A 17,088-nucleotide genomic window follows, 5' to 3' on the forward strand; every position below is an offset into this window, starting at 1 on the left:
TCACTAGTCCTGTCACCTCTACCTGTTGGAGCAGCTCACAAGGATCCCATACCAGCCTTTATCTAGTCACTTCAGACATTAATCATTATAAAATCATGTATTCTTTATTATGTAAATGAGGCTGGTCACATGGTCGGAGGCAGTGATGTCACCCCTGTTACCCCTCCCCTCTCCTCCCCCTGCTCATGTCTGTGTGTAATGTATAGTAAAGGATTACTAGTGTGTGTGCTGCATCTATTGACATGCTGCATCCTCTAAATACACATGTGAGACACAGACACCAGCTACACAAGTACCTGACATGTTCTGCTATACACATGGCTGCCTGGAGCTGTTTTATCTCTCCTATACACACACAGGCAGCAGGGGGCGTGTCCACCAGCAAGCACATGGAGCAGCCATTACATGGAGCAGCTGTCAGTCAAGCACTGGGGGTGTGGCTGTGCCTCCCACTCATGAATAAGGTGACAGCTTGAATATGCTAATGACTCATTGGACATTTCACAGGTCATTTGCATACAGCTTTAGGACCTCATTACTTAAGTTTACAGGCATGTAGAGGGACAATGAAGGGATACAGGCAATGCTTTCTAATGGCAGTTTATGAAAATATATTTAGATTAGGGGGTTATTTTGCATGACGGGTTCTCTTTAATGTAAATTGTACAGTTGTTTATTCAACTTAGGATTTTGTTTAACAAATATATATTTTTTTTTCTTTAAAGTGAAATAATACCAAACAAACATGTGGAGTTCTTTGAGCCTTGGGTCTATGTTTTTGGTTATGAGTTAGTTTTAAAGTCCACACGACTTCCACTGGTTAGTGGCTTTTACAGGCTGCTGTCTATTGTCATGAAAAATGCAAAAAGATTAAGATATTTTGAGGTAAGCATTATTGTTATTATTATTATTATTGATAATTTTTAATTTTGCCATCTTCTGGCGCCAATAACTTTTTCATACTTTGGTTTATGGAGCTGTGGGTGGTGTCATTTTTTGTGACTTTTGATGCAGTTTTCATTGCTATCATTTTTAGGACTGTACGACCTTTTACTCACTTTATTGATTTTTTAAAATATTTTTCAAAATGGCAAAAAAGTGCCATTTTCGACTTTGGACGCTATTTTCTGTTACGGGGTTAAACGCAGTGAAAAACCGTCATTATATTTTCGGGCACATTCGGACCCAACGATACCTAATTTGTTTCTGATTTTTACTGTTTATTAATATTTATATCAGTTCTAGGGTAGGGGGGTGATTTGAATTTGTAGGTTTTTTTTATTATAATTTTTTTTTTTTTTTACTATTTTACAGACTACCCAGGGTTTTTTAACCTATGTTGTCTGATCAATCCTATCATATACTGCCATACTACAGTATGGGGATTTTCCTCATTCATTACAATGTGCTGATCGCACATTGTAATGAAAGGGTTATGTAATATGCAGCAAAGACTATGGAGAGGGCTCAGCCCGCGAACCCTCTCTATGCGTTTCTTTGAAAGGGGCCTAAATCAGTGGATAAGTAAGAATCAGACTTTTGCTTACTAACTTCGCAGCCCTTATAAACCACATTGTATCTTCACTTGCAAGTGCATTTATTCCTATGTTTATTGACCAAAGAGGTTAGATAATTGGTATTAAACTTTCAGGTTCTTACATATCTGCCCACAAATACTAATTTACATTTTTTATTAAATTGCATGTGTGTATTTTTAAATGAGTGCATTTTGTTCTATTTAGGGTGTCAGTCCAAAAAGTGCAAGCAAATGTCCACAAAATCCTGAAAAATTTTCTTGCTTTGCTCTCTTTCTGAAATTTGGAAAAGAGGTAGGTGTTTTTTGTTTCAAAAACAGGCAGTCCCAGGGTTACGTACATGATAGATTCTGTACATTATTATTTTTTTTTTTTTTAGTTCCAGTGACAATTTGATTTTTACAATTATTTACTGTAATGGCAACAAGGATTATCAATAAAGCTTAATTACAGACACCTTACAGTCTGTATTTCAAGTATAGCATCCAGAGAGCTTCACCAGAGGTCATAGTGGGTAGAGAGGTCTGTCTGTAGTCAAGTGTGCATAAAGGGGTTGACCGGGTATTTAAGAAAAAAAAAAAATAGCTGTCTTGGGGGGACTGTGGAAAAAAAAAACAATTTATTCTTACCTTCTCCGGCGCTCCCGTTGTCCTGCGCCACCGCCCGTTGGTGCTATACCCCTGTTTGTTTACAGAGGCCGATTCGTTCTTCTCTGACAACTTCCGCCCTCCTTGCACACTATTATTTGAGATGTGTATCACATTGATCCTTAATAAAGGGATATTTATTTTCAGTGACGCCATGGACCCCAATACGTGATTTGTTTGCCATATTTTGCAGAGCTTTCAGAAAAAGAGATTTAATGCATTAATGGGTCATAATGATAGTGCTTCCCTAAATGTCATGGAAATATGTAATTTATATAGTTAATACTGATGTCTTGCTGTTTTAATACTAGGTATCATCTAAAATGAAGCAATTTAAGGATGAGCTTCTGGCATCTTGCTTAAACTTAATCCTTTCATTACCTTATGATATAATCATGCTTGATATGAAAGCCTACATCCCATCTTTACAAGTAAGTTATACTGTTCTACCAATTTTTCAGTTATACAGTAGGTACTCCCTAAAAGACTCTCTCTTTAGGGTGACCATGCCGCCACTCTTCAAACAAGATTTTTCCTTAAAGGGGTTGTCCATCACCATAAAAAAGCTAATGGTGGTTGGGAGGGGGCCTCCCGCCGTCATCTCTCTGGTTTCTGCCCCATCTAAACAAACGTGCTGCGTCCGGCCGCGCCCACTCGTCCTGCATGATACAACGCTGGGAATCGGGACAGGTGGTCGCTCCATTACCTTATGCCATGTTACTACCTCTGGTGGTTGTTACGTTGTTATTCTCCATTATTTACTCAGGTCAATAAAAAATCCAGCAAAAAATAATTTGAGCCCACACAATTTAAATTAAGGGACATTCATTCTGACCAAAACACCCTATTGATAACTGCGGGTCTATTGTACTTGCAGCGGAGTGACCTTTATTTGATTAGTCGTTTTTTTTTTTTGGTCCATGAATTTTGCAGAGCTTTCAATGCTGATTTGAACGAAGCCTTATCTGTGTTTTATTGGACTTTTTTGTTTAAAAAAACCTCCTTAGTGAAGAAGCCATTGTTTGCATTTTTACTTGTATAATGAAGCTCTCTGTGTTTGTTTGTTAAAGTTTATTTTGATTTTTTTTCTTAGATTGTCATAGCTGTGTTTTCTATTAGAATTGACTATAAGGTCTATCGTCCACAAATGTGTCTTATGTGATTTACTTGCATCACACTTGATTCCTAAGCTTGCCTGAAGGTCCGGCCCGAATGTTTTGAGACCTGAACTGCCATACTGAGTTTAGTTCCGGTCTTTAAGCATTCAGGACGGACATTTAGGCAACTTACAATGCGTGTGTGATGCGAGTAAGTCACATCGCACAAGCTCGTGGGCAATAGACCGAACACATACGAAAACATTTAACATTACGTTTCCCCCTTAGACGGCCTTTAAATTAGGCTTAAGCTTCCCACCACTAGCAGATGCAGGCCTAGATGCACTTGAAGAATGGTCATCTCGAATTCCTGCATATATTATGGAGCCTTACTACAAAGACATTCTGCCATCTCTTGATGGTTATTTGACAGACACATCATCAACAGGTATTTATGTTATTTTATTTCAGCTATGTACATACCACAATGTGGCTTTTTGTAAGACTGAACTGTTAGCAGAGGTGACAATCTTTCTATTATATTTTATCTGTGTACTTTGTTTCCATTTTGGCTCAGGAACTGCAAACACAAAAAGGTATATAACATAATTATACAATATATAACAATATATAACAATAGATACATCTCTGAATTTTATTTTTTGTTTTTAACCCCTTCCCCCACCTTGACGTAACGCTACGTCATAAGGTGCAGGTATTTACAGCAGTATGTGAAAGCTGGGCACCCACGGTAACAGCTGGGCAAATCTAACACTCACTGCTACGCGGGCCACTTTGCCTACTCTAGCAAAGGGCATGCAGGAGATTAGCTGAGAGCCAGTGACTTCACCAGCTCTCTGCAAACTTTGTAGGTGGAACACAGAAGGGCCTGAGGAGTGGATAAATTAAATCCGAGTGGAGAGGTGCTCAGCAGAGCGCCTTGGACTACTTTGCATACCACATAAAAGTGCATTACTGAATAATGCGGCTTTTCTAGGTTATAGCAAAAGGATGTTCCAGCACCGTGCAGGGGGACAGGAAGGCGAGTACTAAGTACCTACCATCAGTGATTATTCTATTTTTCATAGTTGAGGGGTGTAGTTTCTATAATGGGATAATTTATGGGGTTTTGCTATTATTTTGGCCTCTCAAAGTTACTTCAAGGGAACCTGCCACCAGGTTCTTCACAAATACAGCTAATGACATGTTCCCATAGAGCCCTATTAACTAACTGACACCTGTCCTTCAGCTAAAAATTTTTACCCATAAATCAACTTTACCATATTTCTGTCCTGCTCCGTCCGACCCCTCTCAAATACTCCTTCCCACATGTCATGGCTTTTCTGAGCATGACATGTGATAAGATGACATAATTTAAGGTCCAATAAGATTTGCAACGTCTTCTGAAGGTATGTATCGCATAAAATCACAGCATACTTCCATGTGCTTCTACTCACCCCCTTTCTCCATGTAGGCATGCTGTGGTTTCATGTGATCAGATATATGCACAGGTTGTTTAGGTAGGCCTATCACACTCGCTAACGGCATGCAATCATAATCCATTATTAACCAATTCTGGGAACTCCCCCTGTCTGTTATCCGGAAAATGCTTCTCTGCAGTTTGGACTTTATATATAAGATAGCGACTAATGGCTGGTTCAAGATGCATGGATCACTTTTAGGCCCATATGCTGGCCCGATTCCAGGGGCTGAGCATAGTCCTTTCATCATATAGAAATATAATGCAATGTCTTCCTGCCAAACTGCATCGTAGTTTGTGTTGGCTTTGTTGTACGGCCAACAGGCAGGAGTCCTTGCATCGCATTTCTTTCTAATTATTTATGCAAAAAAATGTACAATAACATTAGGCCAAACCAATCGCCCATCAAATAGGTCATATGTAAAAAGGCAAACAAAATAGGCACATAATAGAAATGAAAATGCATGAATAGAATACAATTTACATTAAGTTCCATTGTATTTCTGTATGTCCACTACACTAACTTAATGACTATTAAATTATCCTATTGTTAACTCTTATTTTTATTTAAATATTTTATAGAATTGAAATATTTTATTTTGCATTGAAGGTTATAAAAAGTATTATTATAAAGTGTGACTTGATTTATTTTAGACGAGTCTCTGAATGCTCTTGATGTAGACCGCCTGTCTCGTGCAACACAAAAAGGTTTTAATAAATATCTTATTAAGCAAATAAAGAGAACAAAATCACTCGCTGTGGTGAGTCATTTTTAATTGAGTAAAATTTAAGAATTTTTGTGAGTATTCTGTAAGTCATGACTTTTATTACTTCATTGTTACTCTTTTTTATGGTGTTGGACCACCACTGATGTTTTTCAATGATTGTACAGATTGTGGATTACATTGATAGAAGGAATATGTCTGGTATTTTAAGAGAAGTGTGTACATTAATTTTATTTACTATATATATATCTCCAAAAGGATTCTGTATCTGTCATTGAATACTATATTTAATTTATTATTGTGTTTGCCAACAGCAGTCTATTCTTTTAGGGATTTTTTTTTTACCAGTGGCTCTTGGTATTAACCTGGTTTTGTGTAAACCTGGTATGTTATTTATTTTTGCTTTTCAGAAAGACGAGTCCTCTCTAGCAGCAGTAAGGAGTAGAGTTGTAAAATTGCTTGGATCTTTGGGAGGAAAGATTAATAGAAGCTTGGTAACAGGTAACTTTTCTTATTTTGCTATTGAAGAATTTTTTATGGCTGCAATAGTTCAGAGTGGTTTAGCGATTGCTGCTGGTAAATACATAGCGGAATATAGTGCAACAAGGATTGGGGACAAAATAGATTCTTGTATGAAACAATTAGCCATTGCAACATTGGGAGATGTGTTAAAGAGGTTTTCTTATGAATAACATTTAATCCCATGTCTTGTGCTCAATTAACTTTTGTTTGACTTTCGGTATGGCTCACAGAACAAGCCAGTTGACATTACTAGTAGTGGTTTATTAGACCACTAGTAGTGGTTTATTAGACCAATTTATGATGGTGGGTTCATTTCAAAGTACCATACTACACTTTGTATTGTATGGATTATCTTTTTATTTTGTTTGTTTTTTTTTACTGCTTACATTGTTTTCTATTTTGCTTTGAAAGCTTCATCTACGGAAGAAATGATAAAGAAGCATGTATCATGGGACACAGAAAAAAGACTGAGTTTTGCAGTACCATTTTCCGATTTGAAACCTGTGATCTACTTGGACACTTTTCTGCCACGTGTTACAGATCTTGCACTTTCTGCCAGTGACAGGCAGACAAAAGTACATTTATATTGTTACCATATATATTATATATTGTTATAATTGTTTGTGTTAACAATGTGATAACTGCAAATAATGGGGGTTGTTTATCATATACCGGCGCTCGTATCAAAATTTGCCTGCTGCAGCGAGTGTGCAGGCGCTGGACAGGAACGCCCACTCGCCCTCAGGTGTGGAGGTGGTGGAAAGGGGGAAATAATTGCAAGTGTTAGAAATACACTAAAACACTGGTGTGGCGCAGAAGTCCTGATAAACGCCACCAATATGTTGACAAGGTTTATAAAACCGAGTTTAAGGGATTCTGGCTTTATTTTTGAACATGCTAAATTGCAGGTAGCATTTGCTATTAGCCTTGCAGATCTTTGTAACTATATTGTTGTGTGTGTATAGTAAGTAGCAGCAGGACACTGGCAAGTAACCTTTTAAAGGGGTTGTCCGAGTTTTGGAAAAAAACTGTATGTGGCCGGGAGCGGGCTGCTTAAAACAATAAAGCTGTACTTACCTTCCGGTGCCCTCCGGTATCCAGCGCTGCTGTTGCTCCGGTCCGGGCACCATGTAAACAAACATGGCCGCCAGAGCAGGCTGGCCGGGTACGCCTATCCGTCCCTATACACAGCATTGTGTATGGGGGCCGGAAGGTTGCTGGGTCCGGCCGGAAGCTGAATGCAGCGCTGCTCCGGCGGCCATGTTTGTTTACATGGCGCCCGGACCGGAGCAACAGCAGCGCTTGATACCGGAGGGCACTGAAGGGTAAGTACATCTTTATTGTTTTAGGCAGCCCGCTCCCGGCCACATATAGTTTTTTTTCAAAACTCGGACAACCCCTTTAATCCAGGTCTGCAAATCCTGCAGGGCTTTGGGCTGTCTCTCCCTTGAGTTACTCAACAGTCCCACCACTCTGCTCTGAGCTAAAGATATCAAAAGTCTCTAAAGTTGAAAGATAAATCTTGCATACATTAAGTTTGCATATTATTTGGCAGACACCCATTTTCCAGCACAATCACACATCCTTTTCCAAGCCTACATCACATTAGTTGTAGAATTGCCTCAAACTAACTACCCCTTGATAAGTGTGTTTCTCCTAAATATACCCCCCCACCCCCACCCCCACCCCCACCCCCACCCCCACCCCCACCCCCACCCCCCATTGTATTCAGTCAGAAGCCTTCTACAGCTTTCTGTGTGGGATTTGGAGAAGAGGAAGGAAGCAGGGGGAGGGGGGATGAAGAGAAAAGGAGGAAGAGAAAAAAAACCCTGTCTCACCCAGGGATGGAGAGGGCGGAAGGAGGGGTCATCAGCAAAGTTAGGGCATCCACTGGGTGTACCTGAGCCCACACTGAAGGCCAGACTACTCACCAGTGGTCAGGAGAGGTCTGTAGGCTTTTGATATCCTGAACAGTGTCCGGGGAGCCAGGTTGTGTGGAATTTCTTCAATGTACCATAAGCCGAGGCGGTCAGTTCCTCCATGTGCATTAGGTCATTGACCTTTGAAAGCCAAGTGAAAGCCAGAAGTGGTATACATGAATGTGCAGCCATTACAAGGAACAGAGAAGTGAATGCTTGGACTGCGATGCTGTAGACCTTGATTGAAAATATACTTTTCACAGCCCTGCTGTTGCTGTAGTTTTGGTTTGCATGGTGGAAACTGTTTCCACATTTTCTATAAGTTCTCACCATGTTCACCCATACAGTTGACAGCACTATCCAAATATTTGCAGTGCATTTCATAGATTTTATAGATAAAAATATAGTGAATAGCACCTACCTGTTCTGTTTTAGTGTAAAAATTGCTCCCCCCAGCCCCAAATAGACAGATTGATTTCATGATGTAGATTTTAAAAATGTGCTTTATTTATCATCTATTTAGGCTCCATTGTTATAATACATGTTCTGGTTTCTCTTAGGTGGCCGCATGTGAGCTTTTGCATAGCTTGGTTACTTTTATGTTAGGAAAAGCATCTCAGATACCTGATGCTCTAGAAGGCCCCCCACCAATGTACAGACTATACAAACATACATTTCCTGTGTTGCTCCGCTTAGCTTGTGATGTTGATCAGGTAAGATGATTATGGCTTTATTTTAATCTATGTAGCTGCAGTAGTTCTTGTGTTTTGTGGGTGTGTGTGCAGGACATGCTCCGATATAAAATGCCACCATATTACAATATTTATTATTATATATTCCCTTATGATCTCTTGTATGGAGATTTTATGTGGTTCCTGAACGTTCAGATGCTGTAGAGTGAGTATGAAGGGGCTCACGAGCTGAGTCCTCCTCATGCTCACCTTGTGTTTGCGGCATAAAGCAGCAAACACCCATCTGTAACACTTGTGATCGGTGCCGGTGTTAACCATTTAAATGCCAATTGCAACGGTACCGAAGGCATTTAAATGTATGGGCACATCTTCATTCCAATCGGCGTGCCCGGTGAGATGATTGCGGTGTGACAATCGGATGCCAAGACAGACAGAAGTTTATGTTAAACCATGTATTTGCTATCTTTTGACTTGTATAAGAAATACCAATATTTCAGCTTTTTCATGTTTTTCAATATTTTCTCATCAAAAGCTGTTATGTTTCTATTTTATTGTTGACCTTGCTAGAAAGTTTTTTCTTATAGCCGAGAAAAAAAAAATCTAAGAAATTTGGCACAAACTCAGTCGGGATTTGTGTTTTTAAAACTACTGTGTTATGGGGCTCTTACTGGGATTTTCCTGTTCACAACTCTAAATACTTACTCTATAGTTACATATGGTTTCTTACCATCTTGGCATCTATTCTTTCCAACAACAGATCATCTTTGATTCCTTTCAATGGGCAATATGCTGTAGCGGCTGCCATGAATGGAGTCATTTGCTTTCTGTTTAATTCTCTGTGCTGCTTCTCTGTGGTGCTGCTCATTATACCCCACTTACCATTGGGGATAGGTGCTTGATATTTTTAGCCCACAAAACCCCTTTAAGCCTTAATGGAGTAGAACATTTAGTAGACTAATCACCTCCCTGAAATATAATGGAAATGCATTTAGTTAGTGGACTCTAGATGCCCAGCATTTAGTGTGTTCTGTTTTTCTTTTAGGTAACAAGACAGTTATATGAGCCTCTTGTTATGGGCATCATTCACTGGTTCACAAATAACAAAAAATTTGAGAGTCATGACACCGTGGCTTTGCTGGACTGTATTCTGGTAAGTTTACACCTTTCATTATTTAGTCTTGAGAGACTTTTCTCTTTTATATTTCTGTTTTTTTTAAATTGTGAATTGACACTTTATTTATGCAACCAGTTTAACCACAGCAACTATTGTCTCTTCTAAGGATGGAATTGTGGATCCGGGTAATAGTACATTGCGGGACTTTGCAGGACGCTGCATTCAAGAATTTCTAAAATGGTCAATAAAGCAGACCACACCAAAACAACAAGAACAAAGTCCTGTAAACACCCAGTCTCTGTTCAAAAGACTGTACAGCCTCGCTCTGCATCCCAATGCTTTTAAGAGGTTGGGAGCAGCTCTGGCTTTTAACAATGTGTACAGAGAATTCAGGTAAGGTTAATATCAACCGCTTAATTATTACAACTGTAGACTTTATTGTTGTATATTTGTAAACGGTCTAATAGTGTTTATATGACGGATGGTGCTTTCTAATTGTCAATTTCAATAATTCTGTATCATCTTTAGAGAAGAAGATGCTCTTGTGCAACAGTTTGTGTTTGAGATCTTAGTGGTGTACATGCAAAGCCTGGCATTATCACATGGAGATGAAAGATCTCTAGGTGAGTTTCACACTGATTAACCTTATTTTTCTTTTTCAAGGTTGTTTATGACTTTCTTCAATTTAGCACCATTAACATACAATGCTTATATTCACTTTTATGAAGACTGGCATAGATTTCCTATTTTATAGCAGGTTTAAAAGAAAAGGATAAGAAGATGGTGTAAGGCCACAGTCATGTCCTGCAATTGTACTGTGTTTGCCGCACAATTCAAAGGCAGCGGGGAGGAGCTTGACACAATTGTATATGTGTTTACACCTAAGCACTTGTGATCAGGAACAAACATAATGCAAACACGTGGTTCTTGTTCCCAATCGCAAGCGTTTAGATATAAACATAAATGCAATAGGGACATGATGACTTTGCATTGCATTTTAAAAAATGTATGTATCTACTGTACAGCAAAAACTCTTTGCCTTGATTTATAGGCACCATTCAGCAGTGCAGTGATGCCATTGATCATTTGAAACGCATTATAACTCAAAAGGCCGGCAACCTGAACAAGTCATCCAGAAGGCGCGTACCAAGGTACTTGTAATGTAATTTACTCACACGTTATTGTTATTATTTGTTTTATATAATTTATGAAATAATTCTTGGATGCCACCAGATTTATCACCTGCTGGCAACTAAAAATAGTGTGCAGTTAACTGAACAAGCATTAAGTGAATGCTCAAAATAAAAAAGTCCAAAGATAATGTGTACAAATATCTATAACTTAGCAGATATTTTTTTTTACATGCTGACATTTTTCTCTTAAAGAGTAACTGTAAAGGGTTTTTTTTCTCACACAATTCAATAGCTCTTGGGATGTAAAACAACTTAAACCTAAATCCAGTAGTTTCTTTATCAAGCTCATCAGATTATCTGAGTGCTGTAATGGCTGCTTCCTCTGTCTGTGCTTACAAGCCCTGGAGTCCATAGTATAAAAAAAATCTACAAACTGTACTGACTCCTTGGAGGGGAGAGGCTGCTCCCACCTGCTAACAGAGGAGGAGTTTTCAAAAAGACCTGAGATGGGGGCCTGGGGAAAAATCTGTTTGCCCAACAGCGAGATAGCAGTCAAAAGAACAAAGCACAACCCTAGTGTGATAGAGCACAAATGGGTAAGAAGTATATATTTGGAATTAACAGGACTCTGACGTGCAGTTTGGTGGGCATAAGTTTTGAGACCATGTGTAGTGGTCAAGTGTATTGTGATATTCAACTGCGACGCTTTTCAGCTACGCATAGGAGCATTTATCAGGCAATGATGAAAGCTCCAGTCCGGAGCTAAAACACCTCGCTCAGAATGGTGAGGTACAAGATCTCCCCTGTTCCCTATCAGTCTCTCCATCCCACTCTGTGATTCTACAGAACTTTCTGTGTCTCTCTCTAAACCTCATACTGCAGCCCTTCCCCCACCTTGGGGGCTTTGTGCTCTGTGCAGATAAGCTATTAACCATTAGTGCTCACACAGCACAGGCTATGCACTGCATGTAACTGGTGTACTAATGATTTCTACCACTTTTGTAATGTTCCCTGCTCCTCCATGTGATGGAAGCTGCCAGGATGGTCACCATTTGAATCCTTTATGTGCACTGTGAAGTGTTCAGTGGATTTACTTGTAGGAAACTAAAGGGATTTAATGGTAAATTACACAATGCATCATGGGATCTGTGGGCAAGCTAACTAGCCCCAGCCTGAGGACATAGACTGACAGACATTAGTCTCTTCCCACTTCACCTCTGGTGAGAAAGATTTTTGTCAAACACTTTCAGAACAGAAAATTCCATAACTTCCAAGGAAAAGGGTGAGCAGCACAAAGTAGGATCCTTCTGTTTTTATAGGGGGAATCGCATATAATAATTTGGTAAAATCACTATAGCTTTACAGTTGTCCTTTAATAAACCAGTAGATCAGAAGCTTTTCAAGATACTTCAGTATCTTCATAAATCAGTGAAGGATGTTCATCAAATACAAGCTAGATATTTGTAGTGTATTGTATTAGCTTCTATATTCCATAATAGATGTGAACATGTATTGGAAGCTCAGAAGCAGATACGATTAAGGACAAGATGTAGTTTTTTTTTACAGGGAGTTTCAAAATGCCTTAGTTTCTTTATATCTCCCTCCTCTTCTACCTCTTATACACAGTTTGCCCAAATGTCTTCACACAGGCAACAAAATCTTTCTTTAAATTCTGTAAAATTCTGCCCTATCTATATAATTGATGTTTGGTGTCTGACCTTTCCCAGCTCTTGTGGGAGAAGGGTGAATATTTAGCTTTATGACATTTGATGGACGTTTTTGGAGTTTTGATTGACCAATAAGCTTACAGTGACAGAACTTTCGCTTCCTCTTGCTTTGCTCTCTGGATCTAGATAGTGATGAGATGAATTAATGGTTATTACATGATGTTGTTTTAGTATTTTATTGTTGCTTAACATAAAAGTTTTTAAAAGATTAATATTTCTGTTTTCTCCCCGGAATTAGAGGATTTCCTCCTAGTCAGACTCTTTGTCTCTTGGATATTGTCCTTTGGCTTTTACAACAATGTGGCCTCCCTCAGACCGATTGCAGACACAAGGCAATGGAGCTCTTCTTTGAGTTTGTACCTTTGTTGCCAGGTGAATATTTGTTGTACATAATTTAATTTCTGGTGCTGTACTTTGCAATACATTGTTTTTAATTTCTCTTTGTACCATTCTACGAGCCAAAATCTGTTCCCTCTGTCTCATAATCATGTTATCCCAGATGAGCTGTTTTTATTGCTGTACAGGCGGTCCCCTACTTAAGAACACCTGACTTACCTACGACCCTAGTTACAAACGGGGACCCGGGGACTGCCTGTATATGCTTTGAAGCAGTCATGTCGCTGTCCAAAGTGTCTATGTACAAAATTGATTAATCCTCCGCCTCTACGTTCATCCACTCCACATTTAGGAAAAAAGGTGCAGTACCTTTCCAACCAGAGATTTTTGGTACTCACGGGGACAGTCCTTAGTCCATACCCAATGTCCTCAGCGTTGCATGCCTAGGGCATGAAAAATCCTCATACAGGGTAAGGTAGCTCGGCACGGCATCCCTCCTGGGGATTCTCAAGGTAGCTCGTAGCTTCAGTGCTACTCCTAATTGTTCCCACCCGGGAACTTGTTCCTCCACTACTCGTTCCACTTTCTTCGTTCCTTCTTCCAATTACTATTAGATTTGGGAAGAGAAAGGAAAAAAAACGATGGTGCAGTACTTTTTTGATCGTAAAAATTGTTTTAATGGAAATGCTCACAAGAGTAAAGATTAAAAAGGCCTTATGGATAAAACAAACACGCTCGGTATACCGCCCGACTCCGAGTTTCACCTGATATGGCTTCTTCCGTAGTAGCACTGAAGCTACGAGGGCATGAAAAATCCTCATACAGGGTAAGGTAGCTCGGCACGGCGTCCCTCCTGGGGATTCTCAAGGTAGCTCGTAGCTTCAGTGCTACTCCTAATTGTTCCCACCCGGGAACTTGCATATAAAAGACACGTAGCCCAACACGCCGGTAAGCCCCTGAAGAAGCCATATCAGGCGAAACTCGGAGTCGGGCGGTATACCGAGCGTGTTTGTTTTATCCATAAGGCCTTTTTAATCTTTACTCTTGTGAGTATTTCCATTAAAACTATTTTTACGATCAAAAAGTACTGCACCATCGTTTTTTTCCTTTCTCTTCCCAAATCTAATAGTAATTGGAAGAAGGAACGAAGAAAGTGGAATGAGTAGTGGAAGAACAAGTTCCCGGGTGGGAACAATTAGGAGTAGCACAGAAGCTACGAGCTACCTTGAGAATCCCCAGGAGGGACGCCGTGCCGAGCTACCTTACCCTGTATGAGGATTTTTCATGCCCTAGGCATGCAACGCTGAGGACATTGGGTATAGACTAAGGACTGTCCCCGTGAGTACCAAAAATCTCTGGTTGGAAAGGTACTGCACCTTTTTTCCTAAATGTGGAGTGGATGAACGTAGAGGCGGAGGATTAATCAATTTTGTACTAACATTTACTGGTTATTTTTTTGGATCTTTTTAACCTGTATCCTCCTTGCGCCGTTTTTTTTCCATTCTTTTTTTCGAGTAAGGGTAAACTGAATATTGTTCTTCTATCTATCTATTTACAAAGTTTCTATGTAGCTGCATAGACTATGCAGCTTTTTGCCCCTTAGATTAAGGGGCAAAAACAGTCTATGCTGATGCCGTTCCATATTGTTAACCGATGGTCATTGGTACCTGAAGGTCCTGGTAATTTTTTACAGTTCTGTTAAAGCTTTACATATAATAACAATTTTTATTTATTTATTTTTTTTTTTCATGATATCTCAGACTTTTGACTTGAGTTGCATTAATTACATATTTTTTTTTCTTTATAAAATTTGCCAATAAGTGACTACAAATGTAAAATATGCTTCTTTTGGTCCTTTTTCAGATTTAAAATTTGTTTTGTTTTTTTCATAATTACTGTATATATTCGAGCATAAGCCAGGTTTTACCGAACAAAAAAATGTGCTGAAAATCTCAAACTCTGCGTATACTGAAGTCAAGAAAAAAAAAAAACTAATTCAAAACTCACCTTTCCGGTGCCCCCCACATGTCTTCTCTTCTTTGGTCCTGCAGCGGTAGATCCTCATATTGTGTGTGTCAACAGCAGCTAACGTCACAGTTTGTGCACCGGAGCGCCACATGGACCTGGCGCTCCCGGACCGAAGAAGAGAAGACCTTAGGGGGGCGCCAGAAAGGTGAGGGTTTTTTTTTTAAGGTTAGGGGCAGAGGGCTGGGTGACTACCGGGCAAGGGCCCGGCTAACTACAGGGGCAGGGGTTCCGGCTGACTGAGGAGCCGCAAGGGAAAGACAGAAGAGGAGCCGCAGGGAAAGACAGAAGAGGAACCGGAATAGACGCAAAAGATATCATCCAAATTTTTCCATTAACTTGAACTCCAAAGTGTGATGAGAAAATAATCGCAAAATTACCTGGTTATGTTAAAGCATTTAAAGATTATAACCACTTATTGTGACCAAGGGCAGATTCTAAATGATGTAACTGAAAAATGGATCTCATCCTGGAAATAATAATAATATGTCTCTGTTACATAAAAAATAAACATTTTATAACCTGGAAAATGTGGCAATGCCGATCTGCTCTTTAATGGCGCCTCCTTCCATTCTATGCCCGGACGTGTGCCCATACAGCAGTTTATCAACACGTATGGAGTATTGGCATACTCGGGAGAAATTGAGTATTAAACTTTAAGCTTTTTGTCATCTAATCTATTGTGAATTTGTCGTTTTTGGGCCAAAATTAATGTATTGTCCAAAAAAATTTATAAATTGTAAATTCCAAGTCCCCTGTAAAGCACCCAAAGACTTAACAAACTTCTTGGTTGGTTTCCCAAACATCTCGAGGGGTTTAGTTTCTATAATGGTGTAATTTATGTGGTTTTACTATTATTGAGCAGGTCCCTTTTAAATATAGGTTTTTCTAATTTTCATTAAATGTGACAAATTGCACCCACAATTCAAAGCAAACTAAACAATCTATAAAAATAAAAAGCCATGCCAACATGAAGCAGACCTTTGGGAAATGTTATTTATGTAGTTATTTGGGTGCTATGACTATCTGTCTGAAAAGCAAAGAATTTAGAACTTTGAGAATCGCGAATTTTTCAAAATTTTTGACAAAATTCCCTTTCTATCATAATTAAACACAAAAGATGTCCAAATTTTTCCATTAACTTTAACTTCAAAGTGTGATGATAAAACAATCTCAAAATGACCTGGTTATGTTAAAGCATTTATAGATTATAACCACTTATTGTGACCAAGGGCAGATTTTAAATATCAGGCTTGGTCCGCAAACCCTAAAGTAGCTTGGTCCTTAAAGGGGTAAACAAGGACTACTAACAATTTTTTCCATGTGTGTATGAACCTGCACCCAGTAGCTTTGAAGAATGCTTACCTAATGTTTTTTTTTTTTCTGACTCCTTCTGCGGTTTCATAAAAACAAAAACATGTTGTTTTTCAGAGAAAAAATCTCCTTCCGCCTGGGTGGAGGAGATAATGAAGAAAGAAGGCATCGCTTTTTTGATTGAGAGATTTGAAAGTGCTGGCAGCCTGGATGGGAAACAGTGTGGCATATTATACATCCCCACACTTAATGACCTGCACAGCACCTCTTTACGAGCTGTACTTCAATGGATGGACATGTTGCTTGCAGCTCTGGATTGTAATAATACATTTTTGGGTATGCGTGTTGTTAAAGCACAGACTTTACTTGGTGAGTAAGGAAGACTGTCAGCTATGACTTGCATATATAAGTGATTAAGGTTTTTTAAATTATTATTATTTCCTTATAAGGGTATGTGTTTGTTTGTTTTGTTTTTTACACTGATTTTAACTTTGATTTTTTTTTTTTTTTTTAATCTTCTGAGACCCAACAGTTTAAGGGTACATTCACACGGCCGTCTGGGGGGATGTATATGCTGATGAATATGTGTCCCCATAGATGTCAATGGCGGCTCGGCAGCAGTACGGTGCCACATGTGGAAAAAATAGACTATGGTCTATCTTTCCCAGTGTGTGGCCGTGCGCCGCTGTTCTCTAGGCAGGGGTCACCTCCTTCTCCTCCTCCCCAGAGCACAGCGTAGTGTGAATGTACTATTAGACTGTGTCAGATAAGTCCTCTAGCCTTAGATGGTTTTACGAAATTTGGTGCAGTGTAAGACTAAGT

At 39.3% G+C, this 17,088-nt stretch overlaps 1 protein-coding gene across 2 annotated transcripts in view; it reads left to right on the plus strand.

The window, feature by feature from the left end:
* Nucleotides 1-17,088, plus strand: part of PRKDC (protein kinase, DNA-activated, catalytic subunit) — a 105,111-nt gene that overhangs the window by 24,065 nt on the left and 63,958 nt on the right. For both annotated transcript variants that reach the window (XM_072151948.1, XM_072151947.1), the window contains exons 18-31: nucleotides 726-885; nucleotides 1,743-1,829; nucleotides 2,494-2,613; nucleotides 3,568-3,727; nucleotides 5,414-5,520; nucleotides 5,895-5,985; nucleotides 6,418-6,581; nucleotides 8,486-8,638; nucleotides 9,660-9,767; nucleotides 9,898-10,124; nucleotides 10,260-10,354; nucleotides 10,783-10,882; nucleotides 12,830-12,963; nucleotides 16,384-16,635. In XM_072151948.1, the coding sequence (XP_072008049.1) occupies nucleotides 726-885; nucleotides 1,743-1,829; nucleotides 2,494-2,613; nucleotides 3,568-3,727; nucleotides 5,414-5,520; nucleotides 5,895-5,985; nucleotides 6,418-6,581; nucleotides 8,486-8,638; nucleotides 9,660-9,767; nucleotides 9,898-10,124; nucleotides 10,260-10,354; nucleotides 10,783-10,882; nucleotides 12,830-12,963; nucleotides 16,384-16,635 (1,958 nt within the window). The remainder of the gene's footprint in view (nucleotides 1-725; nucleotides 886-1,742; nucleotides 1,830-2,493; nucleotides 2,614-3,567; nucleotides 3,728-5,413; nucleotides 5,521-5,894; nucleotides 5,986-6,417; nucleotides 6,582-8,485; nucleotides 8,639-9,659; nucleotides 9,768-9,897; nucleotides 10,125-10,259; nucleotides 10,355-10,782; nucleotides 10,883-12,829; nucleotides 12,964-16,383; nucleotides 16,636-17,088) is intronic.

The sequence above is a fragment of the Engystomops pustulosus genome, chromosome 5 (assembly GCF_040894005.1).
Source record: "Engystomops pustulosus chromosome 5, aEngPut4.maternal, whole genome shotgun sequence".
NCBI classification, from domain to species: domain Eukaryota; kingdom Metazoa; phylum Chordata; class Amphibia; order Anura; family Leptodactylidae; genus Engystomops; species Engystomops pustulosus.